Source organism: Puma concolor, chromosome A2, assembly GCF_028749965.1.
Source record: "Puma concolor isolate L17-30 chromosome A2, mPumCon1.1.hap2, whole genome shotgun sequence".
NCBI classification, from domain to species: Eukaryota; Metazoa; Chordata; class Mammalia; order Carnivora; family Felidae; genus Puma; species Puma concolor.
In genome coordinates this window covers 78,824,640-78,850,703 of record NC_141668.1, presented here as the reverse complement: position 1 = coordinate 78,850,703, position 26,064 = coordinate 78,824,640, and the positions used below count along the sequence as shown (strand labels likewise).

At 38.9% G+C, this 26,064-nt stretch overlaps 1 protein-coding gene across 1 annotated transcript in view; it reads right to left on the bottom strand.

Moving 5' to 3' along the window:
• Positions 1 to 26,064, bottom strand: part of ABCB1 (ATP binding cassette subfamily B member 1) — a 248,730-nt gene that overhangs the window by 98,616 nt on the left and 124,050 nt on the right. The window contains exons 2-4 of the mRNA XM_086696779.1: positions 20,934 to 21,004; positions 15,476 to 15,524; positions 2,040 to 2,211 (exon numbers count right to left, since the gene is read on the bottom strand). Of these exons, the coding sequence (XP_086552905.1) occupies positions 2,040 to 2,211; positions 15,476 to 15,524; positions 20,934 to 21,004 (292 nt within the window). The remainder of the gene's footprint in view (positions 1 to 2,039; positions 2,212 to 15,475; positions 15,525 to 20,933; positions 21,005 to 26,064) is intronic.

The window sequence follows — 26,064 nt, the reverse complement described above, 5'->3', positions numbered from 1 at the left end:
GAAATCAATTGTTTTTTTCATAAAGAGGTAATTAATATCCGGGTGATGGAGATACAGTGTATTAAAACATTAATGCAGTTTTTTAAAAAAGGCCACTGGACATTACAGTAGTTGGTTTGCTGTGACCTGTCAGAGTTCAGCTCTGTTAGCTCAGGCAGCCATTTAAGGATCTGCTCTTCCCAGACTGGGCCAAGCTTCAACAGTTATTTTAATAGCTCAATATTTCATTATTAATATACATGATATCAGCAGCTGTCCCTTTATGTAGTGCATGCAGGTGCACAGCATGATTGGTATGATACCTCCCACTCACATCGTTAGATCAACGTGTATGTCTGGACTTCATAAAAAAATGAGTAGGATCAGAATGGGTACAGATGTACACATAAGGTCTGCTGGGCTACTGTAAGAATTGATTCTCCCACTGTATGGTGGTAAGAGAACGAACTCCAAAGACTACTGCCTAATACAGCATGCACAGGAATCAATAAATTTAGAGAGCACTGAGAACTTCCGTTGGGTAAATGGTAAAATAGAAAGGCGTCAATTCAAAGGTGGTATATCTTCTGGCAGGTCCTTCTGAATGCCATTTACATAATAATACATAATACATAAGAATTTTACATAGCTCAAACATACTATAAAATTTTCTGGCCCAACTCATTACCTGCATTCACAGAATTGAAGTAAGCCTGCCTCAGGGTAAACAGTGTGCTCTTCAGAATTACCAAGAAGGGGCTCCCAGGACTCCTGGACAGGTTCAAAAAATCCATAAATACCCCAAATTTGTATGAATATTTACATGCATATTTCTGGGGAAAGGATTTATAACATTCGTCAGAGACTTAAAGTTGAAAAAGCGGTACCACTATAGTCTCAAGTGTATTCTCAAACAGATATTTTCAACATTTCTACCATTTGAGCACCCACGAGGTTGTAAGTCTTTGGTAAGTTTAGTTTAAATCAATCAAGGCTTAACTAAAGGTGGCTTGGAATCTCAGAGCTGTCAACCAGTCCCTCCTCAATCAAGTATGAGTGTAAGAATGTGTGTGATTCCCAAATAATTTTAATAGTCCCTTCACTTTCCCACTCTCCTGGAGGTCTGTTTTAGACCTCTTTTCTTTATCAGCCAAATGTCTTGCTTCCTATTACACTGAGAAAAGTGAAATAATCACAAGAAACCTTCCACAAATTCTCACCTCCTCATCAACTCAGCTTTGTGTACTGTCATTCAAATGTTCTCTATTCCCACCTGTTACTGTGGATAAATTCATCTGTGCTCCTACCTAAAGCAAGCATTTCCTTTTGGGCATTAGATTCCCTCCTTTCTCAAGGATATCACTCAAATAAATCTCTTCCCTCTCTCTCAAGCATCACTTTCACCTCTCTTTCGGATCATTTCCATTAGCATACAAACAAGCTATTATTTCTTCCATCTTAAAACAGACAGACAGACAGACACACACACACACACACACACACACACACAACTTATCTTGGCCACATTTCTCCATTTTAGCGTGTTTCCAAAGAGCCCAACCTGTGACAATACCCAAAATTAAGTTTCTGGTATTTACTGCTCAAAACACTACTCTCTCTCTCCACCCTCTGTATCTCAATAACTGCATCCAGTTCATCATGTTTCTCAAGCTAAAAATTTTAGAATCATCCTGGACTCCTTTTTCTTATACCCATATCCAGTATGTCAGAGAATCTCATAACTGATTTCTACTTATCATTCAAGGTCCAGATTAAGTAGTTCCTATACCTCTTCCAGAAACTTCCTGGCATCTTTCTGACTTTACAGAGCTCGGCCTTTTTTTTTATGTATCTCTGCCAGCTCTTCCCAAGTGGATTCTAATGCTTGTGAATATTATCTTCTCAAACTCATTACTAATATGTACTATAGCTCAGGCCCTTCAATCTTCCACAAAACTAAACACATTAGTGCGTTTAGTAAGGGCTCCACAAACATCATTTTTAAGTGACTGATTTTCCTTCAAGCTTCCAATAAAATCAGTACCACAAACAATACTCACTTTCACCAGTTATGTTTAGATTAGTTAGGTTTCGTGAAATTCCTGCATTTGCAAAGCTATCCGTCATGTCTCCAAAAACCAGCATCATGAGAGGGAGTGCAGCTCCATGGATGATGGCGGCCATTGTCCCCACCAACATATATAACCTATCAAGCCAATTTGAATAGCGAAACTAAAAAAGAAAGAAAGAAAGAAAGAAAGAAAATGTAAAGAATAGGAACAATTAGCACAGTTTCATGAATGGTTTGCTCTACTTTCCAAATATATCCAAAATCCAGACATTTTTCAGACTAGTACTACTATCAACCTGGTCCAACATAAACTATTACAATAGACTAATTAGAAATGGGCGTTTGAGGGCTGCCTGGGTGGCTGAGTCAGTTAAGCCTCAGATTCTTGATTTCAGTTTAGGTCATGATCTCCAAGTTCGTGGGACTGAGCCTCACAATGGGTCCTGCAATGACAGCATGGAGCCTGCTTAGGATTCTCTCTCTTTCTCCCTTTCTCTGCCCCTCCCCCCTTAAATTAAATAAATAAACTAAAAAAAAAAAAAAAAAGAAATGAGCATTTGGCTCTTCTATTGAATTCTGACCTACTTCTTCATATTGGACTCATTCTGTCTTCTTTTCTCACATGAGGATTGATGAGAGGGATGGGACATTTTGGGAAACTGTAAAAGTCTTTAACGGTACAATAATAGAAATATGTATTGGGGCGCCTGGGTGGCTCAGTCAGTTAAGCATCCGACTTTGGCTCAGGTCATGATCTCACAGTTCGTGAGTTCAAGCCCCGCACTGGGCTCTGTGCTGACAGCTCAGAGCCTGGAGCCTATTTCAGATTCTGTGATTCCCTCTCTCTCTCTGCCCCTTGCCCACTCACACACTCTCTCTCTCTCTCTCTCAAAAAATAAACATAAAAAAAAGAAATATGTATTTGTTGCTCTGCTTTCCAAGAATAGAAAACACTTCATCTCAAGATTTTTTTAACCAAGACAAATCTTGATTGCCAAAAGTTCCTGTGAGGACACCACTGAGGAAACATTTTGTTGCTTTATGAAAGTGGCTTGGGTTTAATATCTGCTGCATAATGAAAGTAGCACAAATGTAAAATAATTTTAATACAATTAGGACTCGATAGTGAGAAGGAAGAGGAAAGGAAGAATCAGTTAAATGCATGCTTCCCCAAAAGAGATTCTGGCCATAAAAGATAGAATAAGGCCATAATGACTGACTAGTGCAGGTCTAAAAAGATAGAATATGGCCATAATGACTGACTAGTGCAGGTCTGCATAGTCTCTTTAATTACAGGCAAGTGAAAAATAAAGAAAAACTTCTCAGGGCGCCTGGGTGGGTCAGTCAGTTGAACAGCCAACTTAGGCTCAGGTCATGATGTCGTGGTTTGTGGGTTCAAGCCCAACAGGCTCTGGGCTGACAGCTCAGAGCCTGGAGCCTGCTTCAATTCTGTGTCTCCCTCTCTCTCTCTGCCCCTCCCCTGCTTGTGCTCTGTCTCCCTCTAAAATAAATAAACATTAGAAAAAAAAAAGACAGACTTCTCTGTATCCAAAAAAGTGATGACAAGAAGAAATAGTAACGGGACCTGGCTTGGGGCTCTAGGACAGTCCATTTGAAAAGCAATCAATACTTCTATACATTTAAGGAACTAGGTTAGGACTGAAAGAAAACCAAATGAAAGAAAACAGAAACAAAAACACAGACAGGATGAAGTCATCTGTGGGGGTTTTGAATAAACAGGCGATTGTCCTGTGGATTCATGACAGTCAGCAGGTTTGTAACCTAGAGAGGAAACTGGTAAAAAGTCAGAGGTCTAGGAAGGGAACATAAACCAAAACAAAGATCAATATCAGGCAACATAAAAGACACAGCAGCAGAAGTAAGGTTTTAGAATTTACATATACTTTACAAAGAGACAGAAGCCAATCCTAAAGTTAGCTAAAAAGGAACTTCGAGTGGTAACAAATACAAATAAGAACTAAATTGACAAGTGGAGAAATAAAGAGCAAAACAGTTCTTGGGAGTAGTGACTGGCAGTCCATAAAGCAGGGAAGAATTAGTGAAGCTGAGTTATAAAATCAGCAAAAATTCAAGTTTGGTGTAAGAAGAATGTCTAATATATACTTAGGTATTTGCATTTAATATTTTTCTAGCTGTTAAAAGTGTAATCAAGTAAGCTTAAGTTTGAAGTAATGACATATCCATAATCTATAACATTCCATAATCTAAAAACATTATCCTCTTTACAAATTTAAACAGCAAGAATATGTTTTTTTTGGCATTTTTTTCCCATTTCATTGAAACACAGGCTAAATTTTGTCATTACTTATTTTGTCTTAACTAAGCATTCATCCATCTCCTTAAAAAAAACACCTGGGGTTCCTAGGTAGTTCAGTTGGTTAAGCACCTGACTCTTGCTCTCAGCTCAGGTCATGACTGCAGGATTGTGAGATCGAGCCTCACATCGGGTTCTGTGCTGAGCATGGAGTGTGCTCGAGATTCTCTCCCCCTCTGCCCCTCCCCCCAGCTCTCTAAAAAAAAAATACAGGGAATGCAAACAGGTGCAGCTGTTCTTGAAAACAGCGTGGAGGTTCTTCAAAAAATTAAAAGTAGAATTACCGTATGACCCAGCAATAGCACTACTAGGAATTTATCCAAAGGGTATAGGAGTGCCGATTCATAGGGGCCCACATACCCCAATGTTTACAGCACTGCTTTCAACAATAGCCAAATTATGGAAAGAGCCCGATGTCCATCAACTCATGAATAGATAAAGAAGATGTAGTTTATATATACAACGGAATTACTACTTGGCGATGAGAAAGAATGAAATCCTGCCATTTGCAACAATGTGGATAGAACTGGAGGGTATTATGTTAAATGAAATAAGTCAGAGAAAAACAAATATCATATGTTTTCACTCATATGTGGAATTTGAGAAACTTAACAGAAGCCCATGGAGGAAGGGAAGGGGAAAAAAAAGTTTCAAACAGAGAGGGAGGCTCTTAAATAAAGAGAACTGAGGGTTGATGAGGGGTGTGGGAGAGGGGAAAATGTCTGATGGGCACTGAAGAGGGCACTTGTTGGGATGAGCACTGGGTGTTGTATGTAAGTGATGAAATCATGGGAATCTACCCTTGAAGCCAAGAGCACACTGTATATGCTATATATTAGCTAATGTGACAATACATTATACTAAAAAAATTAAGTAAACAATACTGGAGGTCCTTGGGAATCTCAGGAGAAGAGCTCTGGGAAAAGATGGGGCCTCTTGCAATTGTAGAGAGGGGCTTGAAATTGTACTAGTATAAATGACCTTTTTTGTTACTCTAAAATGGTGAAATGGGAAAAATAAATAAAAAATACATTTACCAACTGTTTATGGCCTCTAGATTTTATACCCTTCTTAGGAAGACCTTTTCCAACCTGCACTCATGTTCTCTTTTTGAAATTTTATGGTTTATGTTCAACTCCTTGATACATGCTAAATCTTTGGATTTAAATCTTTGAGGAGCCAAAAAGGAGAGGATGTGGCAGGAATCTAGCTTTTCTTCGCTAACAATTTGTCAGTGGACCCACGTTTTCTCCCTCTTCGTTTAAAATGTCACCTTTGCCAGAAAATAAAATGCCATGTGTAAAAACACAAAACAAAATAGCAACAACACACACACACACACACACACAAGGAGGAAGAGAGGGTAGAAGCCATTTATCTTCCCTTAGAGACTCTATAAAAGTGGGCAAAATATCAAATTCCTCAGTAGAGGAAGCAAAGATAACGGACACTCTCATCACCACTCCCATATGATATTTTACCTCCAAAACTAATGACTGGCCATAATAAAAACAAGAATAAATATAACTTTAATAAATTTATTAATTTACTCAATGTAAATTTATTACATTTACTCAATGTAAATTTATTAATTTACTCAACTAAATTTACTCAATGCGCACCCAATGACTAATAAAATCCAGATAAATACTAAAGGAGTAAGTCCTGTCTTCAGAGTGCTTAAAGAGAAGGAGTAAGGCAAAGCAAAAGAGTATGTGCAATCTACACTCTGCAAGCTGTGACAGCACAGCATACACAGTCAAGCAGACACAAGACTGAGCAAATGGTCATTGCCTCCTTTGTGGAAAAGCCTCACAGAAGAGGTTATACTTCCTCCCAGCTTTGAAACTTTAGCATGTGTTTAGAAGCAAGAAGAAAGGTATTCCAGCCGGAAAGTAGGCATAGCAGTATACTCAGAGGAGATTGGGGTGTGAGGTGTAGAAGGAGCAATAAAAAGCTGATTGCCTTCCACTGAGATAACCAGAAGAGGCAAGGGTTTGGAGGGAAGGAGCACAGAGAAATCTCATTTTGTGCTATCTGACTGCTCATCCTGAAAGAGCTATCCAAGAAGCACATGGAGAGAATTCAGAGTTTGCAACGCAGTTTTGTGATAGTAGCGTATGTAGCAGAAGTCATGGGAGTGGGTAAGATCATCCAGGAAGAGAAAAAGAGTGACTGATATTAAGAAAAATTTGAAAATAAGTAGAGACAGCATGTTGACTGTCCTTTTGATGATCTTGGGGCAAAAGGAAAAGCAAGAGAATGGACACCAGAGGGGAATGTCACATTCCCTCTGGGCAACTATTTTGTGAAGTCTTACACATGTTTATAAGTAAATCAGTCAAGGAGATGACTGGTGAAAATACAGAAGGAAACTGAGATGGGGCAAAATCCTAAAGAACAAAGCAAACAAATGTTTCTTTGGAACCTGAGGAGAGGGATCATGGGTGGATGCTATAACTAATGGGTGAAACAAGATTTCCCATGATGTCCTAAGACAACTCATAGTTGTGAGGGGGCAGAGATCCATCTACAGTCGAAGAATCCACTCTGTCATCACCTTAACCAAGTGATCAAACCTAACATTGTAGAAAAGGAAAAAACACTCTGACATTTGAGGTTTCCAGATGTGGTAAGACAAGAAGTACACAGCATCCCCTACACAATCTTCTTACCACAAACATTTAATGTGAATATATTTAGACCTAACTTTCAGCACATTCAAAATGTAAGCCATGGAAGAACAAGTTAAATGATGCCATCAGGAAGCAATACCTCACCTCTAGAAGGTGAGGTATTCTACAGGACAACTAGTATAGTCTTTAAAGCATGTCAATATAGTTTTAAAAGAAGAGAAAACTTCTAGACTCAGAAGACACAATATCTAAATGTCATCACTGACTAGATCCTATTTTGAACAAATCAACTGTAAAAGACATTTTTTTGGAGATAATTGGAAATATTTGAATATGAACTAAACATTACATTAAGAAATTATGATTCATTTGTTAAATACGATCATTATGTTTTATAGAAAAATTTTGTGTAGGAACATTTTTGATATATGTAAACAATTACATATGAAATATCACAAAATCTATAACTTCAGGTAAAATGTGTGGTAAAATTTTAACAGTTGTTAGATACAGACAACGGCTATATGGGCCTGAATTTTACTGTTCTACCTTTCCATGTGTTTGAAAGTTTTCACAATAAAACTTGGTAAAGGGAGAATGGTTCTCAAATAGGCAAAGATATACCTCTTCAACTCAAACTAGAAGAAATGAGCTAAGAGTAAGCACAGATACAAACAAGTTTCCAAGGATAAGGACAAAGTTGACAGAATTTAGAACCTCCTGTTTACTTGGGACATGAGTCAAGATGTCTCAAGAAAAGGTGGTAAGATTTGAGGAAAGTGGTAAGTACAATAAGGCTAAGCAGGACAAAACCCTCAGTGAAATGTCTTAGCTCTGTCACTTACTAGGAAGGAGAGTTTGGGGAAAATAATCTCTTCATAATGCCTTGGTTTCTATATTTATAAAATGAGGAGAATATCATATATGCAGAAAAACTCACATAGCTGTTATGAAGATGAAAATGAGATTTAACTAAATAAATTTTTATTAAGAATACACTATGGTAATATATAATATATTCAGGTACTGTTATTGGTTTAGGAAATGTAAAAATTAAAAACACTTCAGTAGCTTACAGTGAAGGGGACAAAAAAAAGTAACATATCAGGAGAAATGTAACACAGAGGTATAAACTAATTATAATTGGAACCCTTTAAACACAAGGAAATGGAAAACATTTGGCTAGACATTGATAAGAAAGAGGGGGACAGGAAGCCATCAAAATCCTTGAGGAGAAAGCAGGCAAAAACCTCTTTGATCTTTGCCACAGCAACTTCTTACTCAACACGTCTCCGGAGGCAAGGGAAACAAAAGCAAAAATGAACTATTGGGACCGCCTCAAAATAAAAATCTTCTGCACGGCAAAGGAAACAATCAGCAAAACTAAAAGGCAACCGACGGAATGGGAGAAGATATTTGCAAATGACATATCAGATAAAGGGTTAGTATCCAATATCTACAAAGAATTTATCAAACTCAACACCCAAAAAACAAATAATCCAGTGAAGAAATAGGCAAAAGACATGACTAGACACTTCTCTAAAGAAGACATCCAGATGGCCAACCAGCACATGCAAAAATGCTCAACATCACTCATCATCAGGGAAATACAAATCAAAACCACAAGGAGATACCACCTGACACCTGTCAGAATGGCTAACATTAATTAACAACTCAAGCAACAACAGATGTTGGCGAGAATGCGGAGAAAGAGGATCTCTTTTGCATTGTTGGTGGGAATGCAAGCTGGTGCAGCCACTCTGGAAAACAGTATGGAGATTTCTCAAAAAATTAAAAATAGAACTACCCTATGAACCAGCAACTTCACTACTAGGCATTTATCCAAGGGATACAGGTGTGCTGTTTCAAAGGGACACATGCACGCCCCTGTTTATAGCAGCACTCTCAACAATAGCCAAAATATGGAAAGAGCCCAAATGTCCATCAATGGATGAATGGATAAAGATGTGGTATATATATATATATACATATATGTGTGTGTGTGTGTGTATACATATATATATACATACACACACACACACACACAATGGAGTATTACTCAGCAATCAAAAAGAATGAAATCTTGCCATTTGCAACTACATGGATGGAACTGGACGGTATTATGCTAAGTGAAATTAGTCAGAGAAAGACAAATATCCTACGACTTCACTCATATGAGGACTTTAAGACACAGAACAGATGAACATAAGGGAAGGGAAGCAAGACTAATATAAAAACAGGGAGAGGGACAAAACATAAGAGACTTAAATATGGAGAACAAAGAGAGGGTTACTAGAGGGGTTGTGGGAGGGGGGAATGGGCTAAATGAGTATGGGGCACTAAGGAATCTACTCCTGAAATCATTGTTGCACTATATGCTAACTATTTGGATGTAAATTACAAAAAAAAAAAAAAAATTTTTTTTTAATTAAAAAAAAAAGAAAGAAATAGGGGGGATGGTGAACCAGAACCACATAGAAGGAAGGCTGATACACAAAGAAGAAGAATAGTTTAGGTAATCAGCAGACCAGGTGGTTAACACGACTCTACCATGGTGCCTGGGGTTGGAGAAGTCAGTGAATCCATTCATTTATTCATTCATTCAACATTCAAAAGATATTTGTTAAGCAGCTAATAAGGGTCAGGTTTCTAGGTATTGGAAGTAACAGTGAATAAGACAAGCTACCTTTCCTCATATATATTCTAGTGCAAATAGTAAAATGAGGAAAAGATGTATTCAATATTCACTCAATATCTAACTACCTATTCTAGGCACTAGGAGTACCTAGGGAAGCAAACATAGAAAAATGCCTTCCTTCATAGAGCTTAGACCACAATGACAGGCAGGATCAGTTGGCTTAGACTGGCTGGTTAAAGACTGTCCCTCTGAGAAGGCAACATATAAGCTGAGACCCAAATGACAGGAAGGATACAGTTAGTCACATGGTGATCTGGAGACAGAGCATTCTAGACAGAAAGAGCAAATGCAAAGGTCCTGTGGTGAAGAGAAGGTTTGTATATCTCAAGGACCAAATAGAATTACCACTGTGACAAGAGCAGAGCACAGATTAGTCTGTGGTGCAGTCAGAGATGTGCCAGAGGACAGATTACACAGGGCCTTTACAGCTGGATAAGGGAGTCTGGGTTTTACTCTAAACTTCCCAGCTAAGTGCAAAGGAAAGGCACGAACGAAGGTGATTGGATGTGTCTACTATGTGTAGAATAGCTTTTAGAAGAGCAGAAATGGAGTAAGGGGACCAGCAATAGAAAGTGGTTGAGAAAGCAAACCCTTGACCAGGTATAGAAGGCGGAATAATGCCTTCTCCTCATGAACATAAAATAATGTCTGAGATCAACTTAATCTCAGGAACCTGTGAATTGTTTCTTCACATGGTGAAAGGGACTTTGCAGATTGTAAGGGTCTCAAGATGGGGTGATTATCCTGCATTATCCAATTAGACCAAATGTAATGACACGGGTCCTTAACAAGAGGGAGCCAGGTGGCTCAGACTCAGTAGCAGGAAAACAGATGACTGAGGAGGTTGGAGGGATGCAGTAAGAGACCATTAGCCTAGGAATGCAGGCAGCTTCCTGAAGCTTGCTGATAAGGGGAGGGAAACAGATCCAGCCCTGCTGACACCTTGATTTTAGCTCAGTGAGACTTCTAGGCCCAGAACTGTTAGGTAATAAATTTTTGTTGTTTTAAAAAGCTACTAAATTAATGGTATTTTGTTACAATAACAATGGGAAATGAGTACACAAAGTCAAAAAAGAAGGATAACAAAGAGAAAAGGCTAAGCTAGAAAGAATCAAAAGTTGAGGTTGAAGACTGATACCTTTGAGTTTATAGCTTCTTAGATGGGAGTCCACCCAGATGATAAACCCCAAGTCCTTGTTCACAAGTGTAATTTACTGAAGTAGAGTAGGAGTGAAGGTTGTTGGAGCTGAAAGGTCAAAGAATGCTGAGCCTAGGAGTCATTATTAAGGTTGCCCAAAGAGAAGAATAATGAGAGCATAGCTGAGTGAAGTAGAAGCAATTAAATACCAACGTCCTCAATGGAGAAGCAAAAGTAACTAGAAATTAGTAAAGGAAACCACTGCATATAGATAAAGATACTAAAACTTTACAGAATGGAGCTCAATTGAGAAAGAAGTTTTGCATGAAAACAATTTGGAAATGTCTGTATGAAAGCACAAAAATGCCAACACCATCACTGAGCTGGGACAAGGGATTAATGAATTCTAATTTCACAGGCAGAAATGACACAAGAAAAAAAAAAGAGCTAGGAGAAAAATCAGCAGACTGTGGCATCATAGAAGCAAAGAGAAAAAAGAAAATAGTAGATAATGTCAAGCACTACTTAAAAGTCAAGATGGAATCAAGACAGGTCTACTGAATTTGATGAGTGGCAGAGACAGAAGCCAAGTTATAATGTCTAACGAAGTGACTGCAAGGTGAAACTTAAACAAGTAAAGGCAGCTCCTGTATGTGAAGCAAGCAAGAGGGGAGGTGGCTTGAAAGATGGCATTAATGAAACTAAAGACACCTCACATATAAATGCCAATGGGATAGACCCAGTTAAGAGGCAGAGACTGTAGACACAGAAAAGATGATGATGATGATGATGATGATGATGATGGTATTAATAATAATAGCAGTAGTGATATATAAGGTCCATGAGAAGGCAGAGGATTTGGGAGCCAAAGTACAAATGAGTGATTAGTTTTAATAACCAGATTCTTCCTCTGTTATACTAGGAGGGAAGGAAGAGGGATCTGATCCAGGTAGGGATATGCTTGCAGATTAGGAGAGATGGGCTGAGGAACTTCTGTCAGATGGCTTCCATTCTGTTTGTGAAATAAAAGTAGAGGCCATCCACCAAAGGGGGAAAGGGAGAAGTGGGAAACGTGAAAAGAGTAGAGGACTGACAGAGTCAAGAGAAGAGGAGAAATAGGAGTTCAGTTGGGAATATACCCTGTTGTGAGGTTTGCTACAGCAACAATCAAATGAAGGAGTTCAGGCACCAGTGATTTTGCTCAGGCTTTGTGTAACAAATGACAAGCGGAAGGAAGATTATTGTTTGGGCAAGAGAAAGGGCTGATGGGAAAGTGATGGGTCAATGGACCAAATATCCAGAGAGAACAGTGAGCAGATTGGAAAGAAAGGAGATGGCTCACTAATTTAAGCTGTGGCTTCAATCAATCACTTTGGAGGTACGACAGTTTCAAATAACAATAAAATTCAGGATGTGAGTGTACAAACAGATGGCTGGGGAGGGGGGCAGGGAGAAAGAAACTGATTACTGCACCTGTGAAAGTCAAGAAGCAGATATCCAGAACACCATAAAAGTTACCCGAGATAGTAGGAGCTCTGGGAGTGGAAAGAGAGACACTGAGCCTGGCGGTAAAACCTTCAAAGACTGAGGAGTGACCAGGTGGTCAGAGGATAATAGAACTTTTCAACTCCAGACAGGTAAAAGTTTAACTGGCCACAAGCTTTCATAAATGATTAAAGTTGTTAAAAGCTCTAGCTTGAGTAAGCAAATCGGGGGCAAATTTGAACCTGCTCCCTTACTAGCTACGTAAATCTGTGAGTTTGAATGCATTACTCAACATCTCTGAGTCTGTTTCATCATGTAGTGTAAGAATAATACAAGTTCCTATGTCATTGAGTCACTGTGGGGATTAAGTTAGATAACAAATGTGGAGTGCTTAACAAATCCCTGGCACAGAGGAAGCAATAGACAGATAATAGCAATAATCTGTTTTGAAAGAAATGAATTCTTCGATATGATCCATTAAGTAGAATGCTCAGAGTTGAGCCTGCTGCACAATCCTGACAACAGTACGTAATCTTTAAGCAGTGCTTTGTATTGGCCCTACGACCCCGCTTGTATGTTTCCTGACTTTATTTCCATCTGTCTCATTTCTTTGTTTGCTTTAGATTTTATTCTACTTTTGTGTTTCTTGTTCTGTTGAAACAAGGCCTGATATATATATTTAAAAAATAAAAGCTAGGGGGCACCTGGGTGGACCGGTTAAGTGTTGGACTTCAGCTAAGGTCATGATCTCATGGTTCGTGAGTTCGAGCCCGGCATTGGCCTCTGTACTGACAGCTCAGAGCCTGGAGCCTGCTTTGGATTCTGTGTCTTCCTCTCTCTCTGTTCCTCCCCCCACTCATGCTCTCTATCTCAAAAATAAATAAACGTTAAAAAAAAACTTAAATAAAAGCTAGTAGGAACACTTGAATATTCTTTACCTCTTTTTCATCACCTTCTCAAGACTGCTAAAAAGTCTCATAGTAGAAAGAAGTTAAAATTCCGAGCCTGAGACTTGCTGTTGAGAAAGACCTGTGTTCAAGGTTGTCCCTTGGTGGGCATCTAGAAATTGGATTTTGGGTGGATTGACATCACCTAATTGATAAAAGTGACCAAATTATTTGTACAACAATGTGCTTTATGTCAAATACCTGCCTTCCTTCTATGAGTCTGGAATTCTGGTATACGTTATGCCTATGTGATCAGCTCCCAGTACAAACTCTGGGTGCTAAGTTTCTAATGAGCTTGTCTGATGGCCTTTCACACTTATCACCATTCATTGCTGGGGAAGTTAAGTGTGACTCCACTGGGAGAGGACTCCAGGAGCTTGTGCCTGGTTTCTCCTGGAATTCTGCCTCCCTCTTTCCTTTTCCCAATGTTGATTTTGCTTTGTATTATTTTGCCATAATAAATCTTAGCCATGAGTATCATGAGTATGACAATATGCTAAGTCCTGAGAGACCTCATAGTGAATCATCAAACCTGAGGTTCTTGGGGAGCCCTGACACACGAGTTTTTGTCTTAGCTGATAATACCAGCACTATACTGTTAAACTTTCTGAATGTGTCCTCAGGTCAATAGGTTTTACATACAAGTTCAGTTTTCTACATCAACTCTTCAGGAAAAAGACACAAGGAAAAGCCACATAAACTTAGAACATGAACTTCACAGGTTTCAATTCTGGTCCCGCTATGTATCAAGTGGGCAAGCTAATATGTCTGGCTCAGTTTCTTCACCTGTCAAATTAGAATAATAATAGTACCTATCTCCAAGGGAGTTGCAATGATTAAATGAGTTCTATATAGAGTACTTAGATCGAACACATGGCATATAGTGCTTTATGTGTGTTATTATTCCCTCACATTAAAAATCTAGATTTTTATTCTTTTGTGGCTTAATTATATTGATACTGTTACCTCCAAGTATTAGATATGTCAAATTTTCTGAAATAAGGCTTTAAAAAATTTAAGCTACAAATAATAAAAACTAAACTACAAAAGACAGAAATGCTTTGGTCTTAAAATGATAAAATTGAAATTAAATCTTGGGAATAAACCCTACTTTAACATTAAAGCTTCTTTTAATACATAAGAATGAAATATAAAACAAAATCTGTCCCTTGGTCACATGAATAGTCTTCTTGAGAATGAGTCATCATTCTTGAGAGTGAACATATAGTCTCATTCCTCTAAAATTTCAAAGACTGTAGAGATCTGTAGGCAGATCAACTGTAGTGCAAGAGGATGATCATGTAAGATAACCACAGAGTCCGCAGTGTCAAAGTGAGGCAACTATTTTTTCCTGCCTGTAACTATTATATTTAATTTACTAGTATCCATTTTACAAGATAGCCTATCCCTCCCCCACCAATGACATTTCAAAAATGTCTCGTGTGTTCTAACTGAATTATAAAGTATGTACTCACTGCTGGACTTAATTGGTTCAGTAGTGTTCCAGGTTCTTAGGAAAGAGAAAAAGCAGAATCCAAGTAGAGAAAGACCATCAACCAGCCCCACCTATAGTATCCCTGTCTTATTCCAAATCTGATTAAACAAAAGGTTCTAAGCAACCTCCATGCAACCACAAAATGAGATGAAGAATTATATAAAGGATTTCAAGTTTGAGAGAAGTTATTGAGCACAGAGGAATAATGACATGTACTAGTAATAAATAAAGCATAGTAATAAATAATGCATTGCTTACTTCTATTTTTTCGTACCTGGGACTTTGACCTCAAATCTGCCAGAATATGAGTCACTAATGACAAGGAACCTTGTGTCCTATTGGAACCACACTCCGTGTGGCTCTATCTAGATGGCTGAGATCATCACTGGGCTTACATAAATAAGTGCTTACCTGAATAAATCACTGGCAATTTGCAGAATATTGGCAGAATACCAAACAATTGGCAGAATACCAAAATATAGGCCAAGAAGAGTAGCTACTGAGAATCAATTTACGTGGCAGATTATGATCAGCATTCCCCCTGAAAACAAGCTAAATTAAACCTATTCATTTTACCTCTCCATTAACATACTCTCTAAGAAAATATTATACCAGATGAAATATCTCTAGTCTAGGTAAGAAAAAGTCAAATTTCCAAAGCATTTTGAACAGTAAATAAGTTCCAACTCACCATTGCAAGTGTACTGACAGTTGGTTTCTTTTCTTTCTTCTCTTTTTTACTGAAAAACAGAAACAGAATTGCACAAAGGCCTTAAAATTATGTAAATTTTTAAATGACCAAATTAACATGGATCCTATATTTTTTTAAATTAATGTTTGTTTTATTTTTAAGAGAGAGAGAGAGAGACAGAGTATGAGCAAGGAAGAGGCAGAGAGAGAGAGGGAGACACAGAATTCAAAGCAGGCTCCAGGCTCTGAGCTGTCAGCACAGAACCCGACATGGGGCTCGAACTCACAAACCATGAGCATGACCTGAGCCAAAGTCAGATGCTTAGCCAACTGAGCCACCCAGGTGCCCCACAGATCCTGTATTTAATAGCAAACAGGACAAAGAAAACATGTCTATATTATTCCATAAAAATATACATTAATAGTATGATCCCATTTATGAACTTTAAAAACGTTTACATGTATCTTAGAAATCTAGATATGTGGTTATCACTGGGTATTGAGATTTCTATCAAAATATTTTCTTCTTTGTGCCTTTGATATTTCCTAATTTTCTATGATGAATACACAGACACATAATTTTTTCAACGAGAAAAAATAATGCTGAAAAAAGAAAGCTTCCTGTTTTTATTCTACAGACAGTCCCCAAATTACAATGGTTTAACACTAGCACAGCAAGAAAGTGTTATGCATTCATTAGAAACTACACTTCCAACACTGGATTTGGATCTTTTCCCTGGGCTAGCAACATGCAGTACAGTACTCTCTAGTGATGCTGGGCAGCCACAGTGACCTACAGCTCCCAGGCAGCCATACAATCAATCACAAGGGTAAACAACCCATACACTTAAAACCGTCCTGTAACCATACAACCACTCTGTCTTTCAGTACAGTACTCGATAAGTTACATGGGATATTCAACACTTTATTATAAAATAGGCTTTGTGTTAGATAATTTTGCTCAAGTATAGGCTAAGGTAAAGATTCTAAGCAAGTTTAAAGCAGGTTAGGCTAAACTATGATGTTCAGTAGGTTAGATGCCTTAAAGGCATTTTCAACTTTAATGGTATTTTTAACTTAGGATGGGGTTATGGGAATATAAGTTAAGGAAGATGTGTAACTAGAAAATCAGTCATCCTGTCCAGAGTTAATTCCCTTAATTATCATCTAAGTAATTCTAGCAGTTGATATCCTATCTATGTACTACCTAGATATTATCCTTAATCATTCCCTCTACTAATGGAGGGTAGTGGCAATCAGATGCTGGGCATAAACAAACCTAAGAAGAAAGGTAATTAAATCACTCTCTATGAGCTAATCTAATTCTGAAAGGATATCTGGAGCCTTAAATGTACCATTACAACAATAAATTCAATCCGGAAAAGCTATGGTAAAAAAAAAAGGGGGGGGGGTCTGTCAACTGTCAGAAAGCTGTCCTCAGGAATAAGAAGGCTAATTACTATTTTGAGCCCAAATTCAAATTAACTAACCTTTTTCTACTCTGTTTTAACTGCCACCTATAGCATGAAAGTAAACCAATCAAAAGCAGTACATATTTTCATATGTACAAATGAAAGACTATTTGAGAGAAAATCACATTATTTTTATACAGATTTGCAAGTTCAAAAGTAAATTCATCTTTGTCTTTGTTCTTTATGCTAAGTGAGGTCAAAGAATTGAAGAGACTTCTAAGGAAAAAAAAATCCACAGCTTACCCCATATTTGGCTTTAAAGTGATGTTAGACGGACATGAAAACACACAAAATACACAAACATAAGTCTTCAGATTTGGTCCCACCCTATTCCCAGTAAAGCATGGTTTCAGTATCTCTGGAACCAGGATGAGAGGAAAAAAATAGTCACACATAATTGAATTTTAGCTCCAGCCTTTTTATTTATTTTTTCATTCTCTAAAACTGTTGCTACTCTGAAGAATTGATAATGTTCCAGATGCTGGCTAAGTAAACACTTCCCATACACAATCTCATTTAATCTTATCTCAATCTCTTCAAGGCAGGCACATTTTTGTCGTTCTGTCAGAGCCGAGAAAACTGTAGGTGAAGAGAGTTCATGAACTTGCTCAAGGTCACACTGCTGCAATAAAGCCAAGTTTAAGCGGAAAAGTCTATCCCCCAAACACCAAGCTATTCAGTGCAACCTCAGGCTTCTGAGATACCACTTTATATAGAAATGCACTTCCACATTGATCTCTCATCCCTACTAGATTATTCATTTATCCCCATCAGCTTGAAACGCAGTGTTTACAAAAGGCAAGTTGCTTATTAAACCTTTACAAATACACAGATTCCAAATGACATTATCATCCAAGCATTATATATACTAGCAAAGCCATGTGCTTCTTTATAATTCCAATTTAGAACACAGAGTTAAAAGAAAAAAACTCATAGAAAAAAAAGATCAGCTTTGTGGTTATCAGAGGCGGTGGGAGGTAGGGAATAGATGGAAGTTGACCCAAAGATACAAAGATAAAGAAGTCCCAGGGATGTAATGTACAACATGATGAGTACAGTTAACATGAGTACATGATGAATGCCTTATGATATATGTGAAAGTTGTTGAGAGTAGATCCTAAGAGTTCTCACCGCAAGCAGAAAAAATTTTGTTTTTTTTTTATTTTACGTGTATGACAGATGTTAACTAAATGTACTGTGATAATCATTTCACAGTGTATGTAAGTCACACCATTACGCTGTATACCTTAAGCTTATATAGTGTTGTATGTCAATTGTATCTCAATAAACCTGGAAGAAAACATATAGTTATATTAAGAACAGATTAAAATCAATGGTGATGGGCATAGTTTAATAAGAATTACTTAAGTAAAAAAAAAACAATTTTTTTTGTTTAAAAAGTCTGTAGGCCATGATAAGAACCAATAATAAAAATGAAGGTATGTACAGGCTCCAACAAATTTCTTTACTATTTCTTTCCACATACCCTCAATACTTCTTATGCCAATACTCCTGTTTGTGTATTAAGGACACAGTTCTTTAAGAGATGTAGTAAAACAAAAATTAAAAACAACGGAAATATCTTTCTTCCACTCTATGGAGTCTTTTTCCTTTTGTGTATATGAAATTTTTTATTATGAAACCTTTCAAATAGAACAATTAAAAGAATACTAATAATGACTACCCATACAAGATCCACCTAGATTCAACAATTGTTAACATTTTGACCATATGTTCTTTATTTACATAAGTATATATTATCATCATTAATATTTTGTTGAGCCATTTGAAAGTAAGTTGCAAACATCATGGCACTTCACATATTTTCCCACCATTTTCACTTTTCAGAAAATTAACAGCAATTCGGCTATCATCTAATATCCAATCTACAAACTGCCCAAGGATGTTTTCTGTAGGTTTTTCCTTTTTTTTATTTGAACTCAGATATAATCAAGGTTCGCACATTACACTGGGTGGTTTTTCCTATTTAGTCTCTTTTTTTAAGTCTAGAAGTCCTTCTGCCCCCTCTCCCCACATTGACTTTTTGCAGTAACAGATGTCATATAGAATGTCCCACATCTTGGATACGTCAGTTTCAAACTGAGTCCAAACTGAGATGTGCAGTAAGCACAAAATACACAGATTTGAATATGTAGTATGAAAAAGAGAATGTAAACTATATCAATAATTCTGATCACATATAGAAATAATATCTTAGACATAAAATTTAAAGTGCCTGGGCTCTTTAAAATATACTTTTCAAAATTAATTTCACTTGTTTCTTATGTTCTTAATGCTGCTACTAGAAAATTAACAATTACAAATGTGGCTCACATTACATTTCTGTTGGACAGCAACAGTCTAGAAGCTTGATAGGATTCAGTCTAAATGTTTCTGCAAACATACTTCCTGGGTGGTGTCATGTCACTAATACAGGACTCTACCAGGTCTGATTACATGGTTAAGATCGCTAACTGCAAAAAACCTCTCCACTGAAAATCCCCCACTTTCCTTTTTTCCAATTACAAAAAATTGGGGAGAATTCTTAGACAAAACTTTTCTCTGAGTCATTTACGATCCCTACCAATCTTTGCCTGAATCAACTATAACAATGTAGGTTCCAAATATGATAGCTGGCATTCTGTGAAGTGAAGAACATTCCGTTATCCTCACTACGTCTCCCACCTTGTTATTTTCCTCTTGTATACGGTATTTCATAACCCAGCACAGTGAAGCCAGCTCCTGTGTCTTTTTTTTGACAATTCCACTGAACAACATACTTACTCCAGGCTCACTCTGCATCTCCCCCCATCCCACACATGGGGGTACAGATTCCATTTAGTGAGCAATGGTATTTAGAAACCAAGATCTGGGGGCGCCTGGGTGGCGCAGTCGGTTAAGCGTCCGACTTCAGCCAGGTCACGATCTCGCGGTCCGTGAGTTCGAGCCCCGCGTCGGGCTCTGGGCTGATGGCTCAGAGCCTGGAGCCTGTTTCTGATTCTGTGTCTCCCTCTCTCTCTGCCCCTCCCCCGTTCATGCTCTGTCTCTCTCTGTCCCAAAAATAAATAAACGTTGAAAAAAAAATAAAATAAATAAAAAATAAAAAAAAAAAATAGAAACCAAGATCTGGCACGAAGGTACTCACTACTGTCCCTTTCAGTGGACAGAAAGTGAACTATTTTAAAATTCATGAGTTCATATTGAAGTTTCCAGTTCAAATTTGACATTTTCTAAAAACTTACTTGATGTCCATATTTGTATTTCTTTTCTTCCACACTGAAAAGTTTGGTGCCTAATAATATTACTGTATTTACTAATTTATTTTATTTTACCATTTTTATTACAATTGACAACTACCAATGAACCTACTGAGCAAAGTTTAAAACTTCCTGCTTAGACAGCGCACTGTGAGCAAAATTTACTTAAAATTCCCCTATGGGGTTCCATTACCAATCATTTCAGACAATACTAGTAGCTTCATTGGCACGAGTCTTTTCGTAATTTTCTTCTACAAGCGTCAGCTATTCCTTGCCTTTAAAAAAAAGAAAAAAGAGAAAAGAAAATCAACAGCTAAATGCAGTTTTGGCCTTTGGTCCCGTCTGCCATGCCACAAACATGAAATGTTTACGTGACCGGGATGTTTACGGTTTAACAGAAGCGCGAGACTAGACCACGAGGCAGAGCACACGCAGCACCATGTTCGGGTGCGTCGTGGCGGGTAGAGCAGAGTTCCTGAAACACAGAAAAGGATGCGAAAGCACTGGCGTGTGTGGAGCCGCAAGACTGAGAAGCTCACCGAGGCCGTGGGAAGATGTAAACGTTGTCCTCAACTCAGCCGGCGAACTTCTGCAGAAAACCCCCTTGCGTTTAATGTTAAAAAATATCATCGCCACCATCAACTCTTCAGTTATCACAGAGCCGGAGGCTAGAAACAAATCTCCCAAATCTCAAGACGTCTAAACTGTGAAAGCGAAACAAACTGGCTACCTTTTTTCGCCCATTTTCCAGAACTTCTTCTCTGCTCTTCCATTGCTGCCTCCTTCAAGATCCATCGCGACCTGAGGAGAAACCACAGGCCCCGAGTCAGATGCGGAAACCGCAGGAAACGGAGGGGACACTCCGCGAGAGCGGCTGGAGGACGGGGGCGCATCGCGGACTTTGCCCGACGCCTCCGGGGCTGCGTCTGTCCGTCCCGTCTGCCCTCGGGCGCGGTGATGCTTCTCCCGGCTCCGGCCACGGGCTCAGACTCCCGCTTCCCGCACCGCGCCCCCTCTACGCGCGCTCGGGCGGCAGAACCCAGCGCGCGTGGCGAGCGCAGAAAACGGGGGTGGGGGGGCTGGGGTGCCTCAGGAGTTCCGCGGGGGACTCTAGTGCTCACCTCGCTTGCCCTCCACTCCCCCGCGGACCTGCTAAGAGGAATGGCCCCCTCTCTCCTCTCCGAAGTCTTCCTCCCACGGGGGACCAAGCTCAGGAAATTGGGAGAGCCCGAGCCTTCCTTGCGAACTTGTCCCCATCTAGCCCTCAGCTTCGCGCGTCCCTACCTCGGGCTATCTTTCGGAACTTCGACCGAGATGTTGACTTTTGAAAGAAGAGATTCAGATTTTAAAGCAAAGACCCGGCGGATGCGAACAGCGGCCCCGGCTTCTTAGAGCCGGGAGGAGCCGCCGCTCGTATGCACCCGGTTTCCTGCGTCCCAGGGAGTGAGGCGAGAGGTGCAGCCCACAACCCGGCGCTCCTCGTGCCCAGCCAATCAGCCTCACCGAGCCGGGTCGCTCCCGGGCCCTCTGGCGTGAATGCTGATTGTGCGAGTTACGAAACAGGTTGGATTTGCAGGAGGTGTGTCCTCCTTTCTGTTGCCCCTCAGCATAAGAGTCAGGAGACAAACACTTACCAGCTGAATCACTGGGGACGGGTACCTCTATAGAGTCATGTCTCTACATGTCCACATCACGCTCCATATCCGTGGAATTACACACATATATACATACACACGTGTATATTTTGTATGTATATACAGATTATATATTTGTATATATATGTATATATGTATATATTTTGTATGTATAATATATACATATAATTTACATGTACACATGCATGTACATATATATACATGTACATATAATGTACATATAAATATACAGAAATAATACACATATATAATCGGTATTTATGTAAATATACATATTTATAAATTCCATTAATAACTAATTTAATTTACTTTATTAATTATAATTACATATTTATATATTCACATACATATATATATTTTATATATATATATAATATATACATGTGTGTTAACACAAGCTAAACTTTGCTTTCTAGCAGCATCTGTAAAAAAGCCAGGTGAAAATTTTCTGCAAGAGTCTTTAGTATGCTTGACAGTTTCGGAGGTATATCTGTGCATCTTTTACTTCAAGATAAATGGAAGGAAATAGGAAGATTTTAAATATGTAAATCGAGACGGATATTTCAGGGTAAAAATAATATTTAAAAGCATGTAACCTTTACAGATTTTAGCCATCCAATCAAGGACCACATTTTCCCCAAGGCATTTCTTTTTATTTTTTCAATGTTTACTTATTTTTGAGAGAGAGAAAGAGCATGAGCAGAGAAAGGGCAGAGAGAGGGAGACCCAGAATCCAAAGGAGGCTCCAGATTCTGAGCTGTCAGCACAGAGCAGGTGGGGCTCCAACCCACTGACCGTGAGATCATGACCCCAGCTGAAGTCAGACGCCCAACCTAGTGAGCCACCCAGGAGCCCCACCCCAAGGCATTTCTAAACACTTACACTTTAATTGGGATTATTAAAGAAAAGTATTGTGTATTTACCATATTACATTAGTTGTAATTTAATTCCATATTTACTGCTACCATTTACTATTTTCCTGTCTACTTTTTTCTTCACTTTGATGAAAATTAAGTGCAATCTTTGCAATAAAATTCATAAAGCAATGTTAACTCACATCAGAGCTTTTCGTACTACTTATAAACCTAGGGGAAACGAATGCTTTTGTCACCTTTAGTCTTCGTTCTCTGACTCAACATGTGCGCCTCTTGGCTAGCTGCAGAAATTTAAAAGAAGAAAAACCTTTTTTTTTTTTTTTTTTTTTTACTGCGTAGTGTATTTTCCCTACTTTATTTAAGAAAAACATACTTTTCAAAGCCCTAATTTCCTTTCCATCTTTCACTCCAAATATTCCACGTCATATTCTAGTTTTTCTTTAGATTGTACCAATCTTTCGCCTTTTACCAAATATTCTATGCCTTGATTTTTTTTCTTAGCCATACAATCAAGTTTCTTTGCAAACTGTAAATTAGATACCACTAATTTTCTGTGTTCTAATTGGATATGCATGTGTTCAGCATTGGTTCATTGATTAAAAGCTTAACACCAACCACCTGGGTCCACCTGGAGCAAATGTATAAAGCTTTCATCTTTTTTGCATCCATTTTTAATGTGATTCATCAATCTGCTGTCTGTTTCCACTGTTGTTTTACTTTGTCCCACCTTTAACTTATGTGATCTTGTTATATTTTATGTATCTGTGTAAATGACCTTAAATCCTCCCTAAAACAATGCAGGATGTTTCTTTAAAGTATAATATTATGGTAATACTGTGTCTACAGGCTTGAGCTTCAAGTAAAAACCTTTATCAAGGACATAGGTAGCTTAAGGATTAGAATAGCCCGAAGAGTTTTTAATAAAGCTCCCTTTTTCTATTATACATTTTTCTAAATTTCTTCACTCCACTGGCCTGAAAATATGGACATAAAATATGATAAACCTAAAACAATTGACTGGCCGAGCTACTTCTAAGCCACAGTCTTGACTTCTTTAAAGATTTTGACTCCTGTCAGCATTACTGCTCACTACTCCTGGTAATATCTAACAACTGAACTTGGCATTTCCTCCTCAAGCTTCATTAATTTCCAGTGAAACCCAAGTCTTCACTCACATACCTTCATACGAGCTGCTACTTTTCCTTTTAAAAGTATACTTCCCGGGGCGCCTGGGTGGCTCAGTCGGTTAGGCAGCCGACTTCGGCTCAGGTCATGATCTCGCGGTCCGTGAGTTCGAGCCCCGCGTCGGGCTCTGTGCTGACAGCTCAGAGCCTGGATCCTGTTTCAGATTCTGTGTCTCCCTCTTTCTGACCCTCCACCGTTCATGCTCTGTCTCTCTCTGTCTCAAAAATAAATAAACGTTAAAAGTGTACTTCCCAGGACGCCTGGGTGGCTCAGTCATTTAAGCATGCAACTTCAGCTCAGGTCATGATCTCACCATTTGTGGGTTCAAGCCACATGTTGGACTTTGTATTTACAGTTCAGAGCCTGGAGCCTGCTTTGGATTTTGTGTCTCCCTCTCTCTCTACCCCTCCCCTGCTCGTGCTCTGTCTCTCAAAATTAAATAAACATTAAAAAAATTTTTTTAAGTGTGCCTCCTCATAATTCTACACCTTCCTGTCCTCCACCAGCATGCAGTCCTTTTACCAACTTGTCTCTGCCCCCCCCCACACTCAACATTTGTGTCCATTCACATACATATGGGAATAATGCTAACTCCCATTTCCTAAGCACTGTCCATGTACCAGGAACTATCCCGAGCACTTGAAAAAGAGTAACTCTTTTAATCCTCACAAGAATCCTATGAAGTGGGTACTATTATTGTTGCTCCCATTTTACACTGGGAGAAACCAAGGTTTCCATGATTTGCCCAAAGTCACATAATTGGTAAGCAGCTGACCCAGGACCTGAGGGCAGTCCGGCTCCCCTCACTAAACTCTTTTTTTTTTTTTTCAACGTTTATTTATTTTTGGGACAGAGAGAGACAGAGCATGAACGGGCGAGGGGCAGAGAGAGAGGGAGACACAGAATCAGAAACAGGCTCCAGGCTCTGAGCCATCAGCCCAGAGCCCGACGCGGGGCTCGAACCCACGGACTGCGAGATCGTGACCTGGCTGAAGTCGGACGCTTAACCGACTGCGCCACCCAGGCGCCCCTCCCCTCACTAAACTCTTAACCACTAGTCTACACTACAGTACACTATTACAGTGCACTCCGCTACACTGCCTTTCTGAGCCCCATGAAACACTTTCATCTATGATACCATCTCAGAAAACATGCAATGGTTCCCTACCACTAATTATATCTAAGAGTTTCCACCTAACTTTGAAGGACTTCTCTCTGACCATCTTCTTAATTTTTAATTCTTTTTTTTTAATTTTGTTTTTTAACATTTATTTATTTTTGAGAGACAGAGAGAGACAGCATGAGCAGGGAAGGGGCAGAGAGAGAGAAGGAGACACAGAATCTGAAGCAGGCTGCAGGCTGAGCAAGCTGTCAGCACAGAGCCTGATGCGGGGCTCGAACCCACAAACCGTGGGATCATGACCTGAGCCGAAGCCGGAAGCTCAACCGACTGAGCCACCCAGGCGCCCCTCTTTTTCATAATTCTAAGTGAAAATCTTTCCACATGTAAATCTGTAACTAAGTTGATTTACAACTTCAGTACCTGACTCCACTCAACAATTTGGGACTTAGAGTCAGAACAGATTTAGGTACCATTTCTGGTCTTTTTTTGCTGCATAACTTTGAACAGGTTACTTAACTTCTCTTTCAGTTAAGTCTTTGGTAGAGAGGGGATAATAATGGTACTTTACAGTGTCATTGAAAGATTAGGTGATTTGTGTATTAAAAAGATTTGTACAGTACCTGAAACACCCCAAACACTTAACAATTGCTATAAATTAGTAATAATATCCCTTCTTCATCTCTTTCTGCCCTTTCCTGGTGCTCTTCAGCACTCTTGTTTGTAGCTACATTTATTTATTCTGTTACTTTCAGTAGAGTAATAGAGAAAAAAACTAGCACCAAAATACTAAGGAAAGTGAACACATCTTCTTTGCCACTCCCCCCCCCCCCCATCTATCACCGTGAATACTGAATACTGCAATATTGCAATAACTTCAAAGCTGGTCTCTCTACTTCTAACTTTACCCCTCTTTAATGGTCTCTCTCCACCCCTCCCCTCCCCAAAGCCCACTGTTAAGAGTAAGTCAAATTCTGTCACCATCCCCTGATTTCCTCTCTCAGAGTAAAATTCAAAATCCTTCAA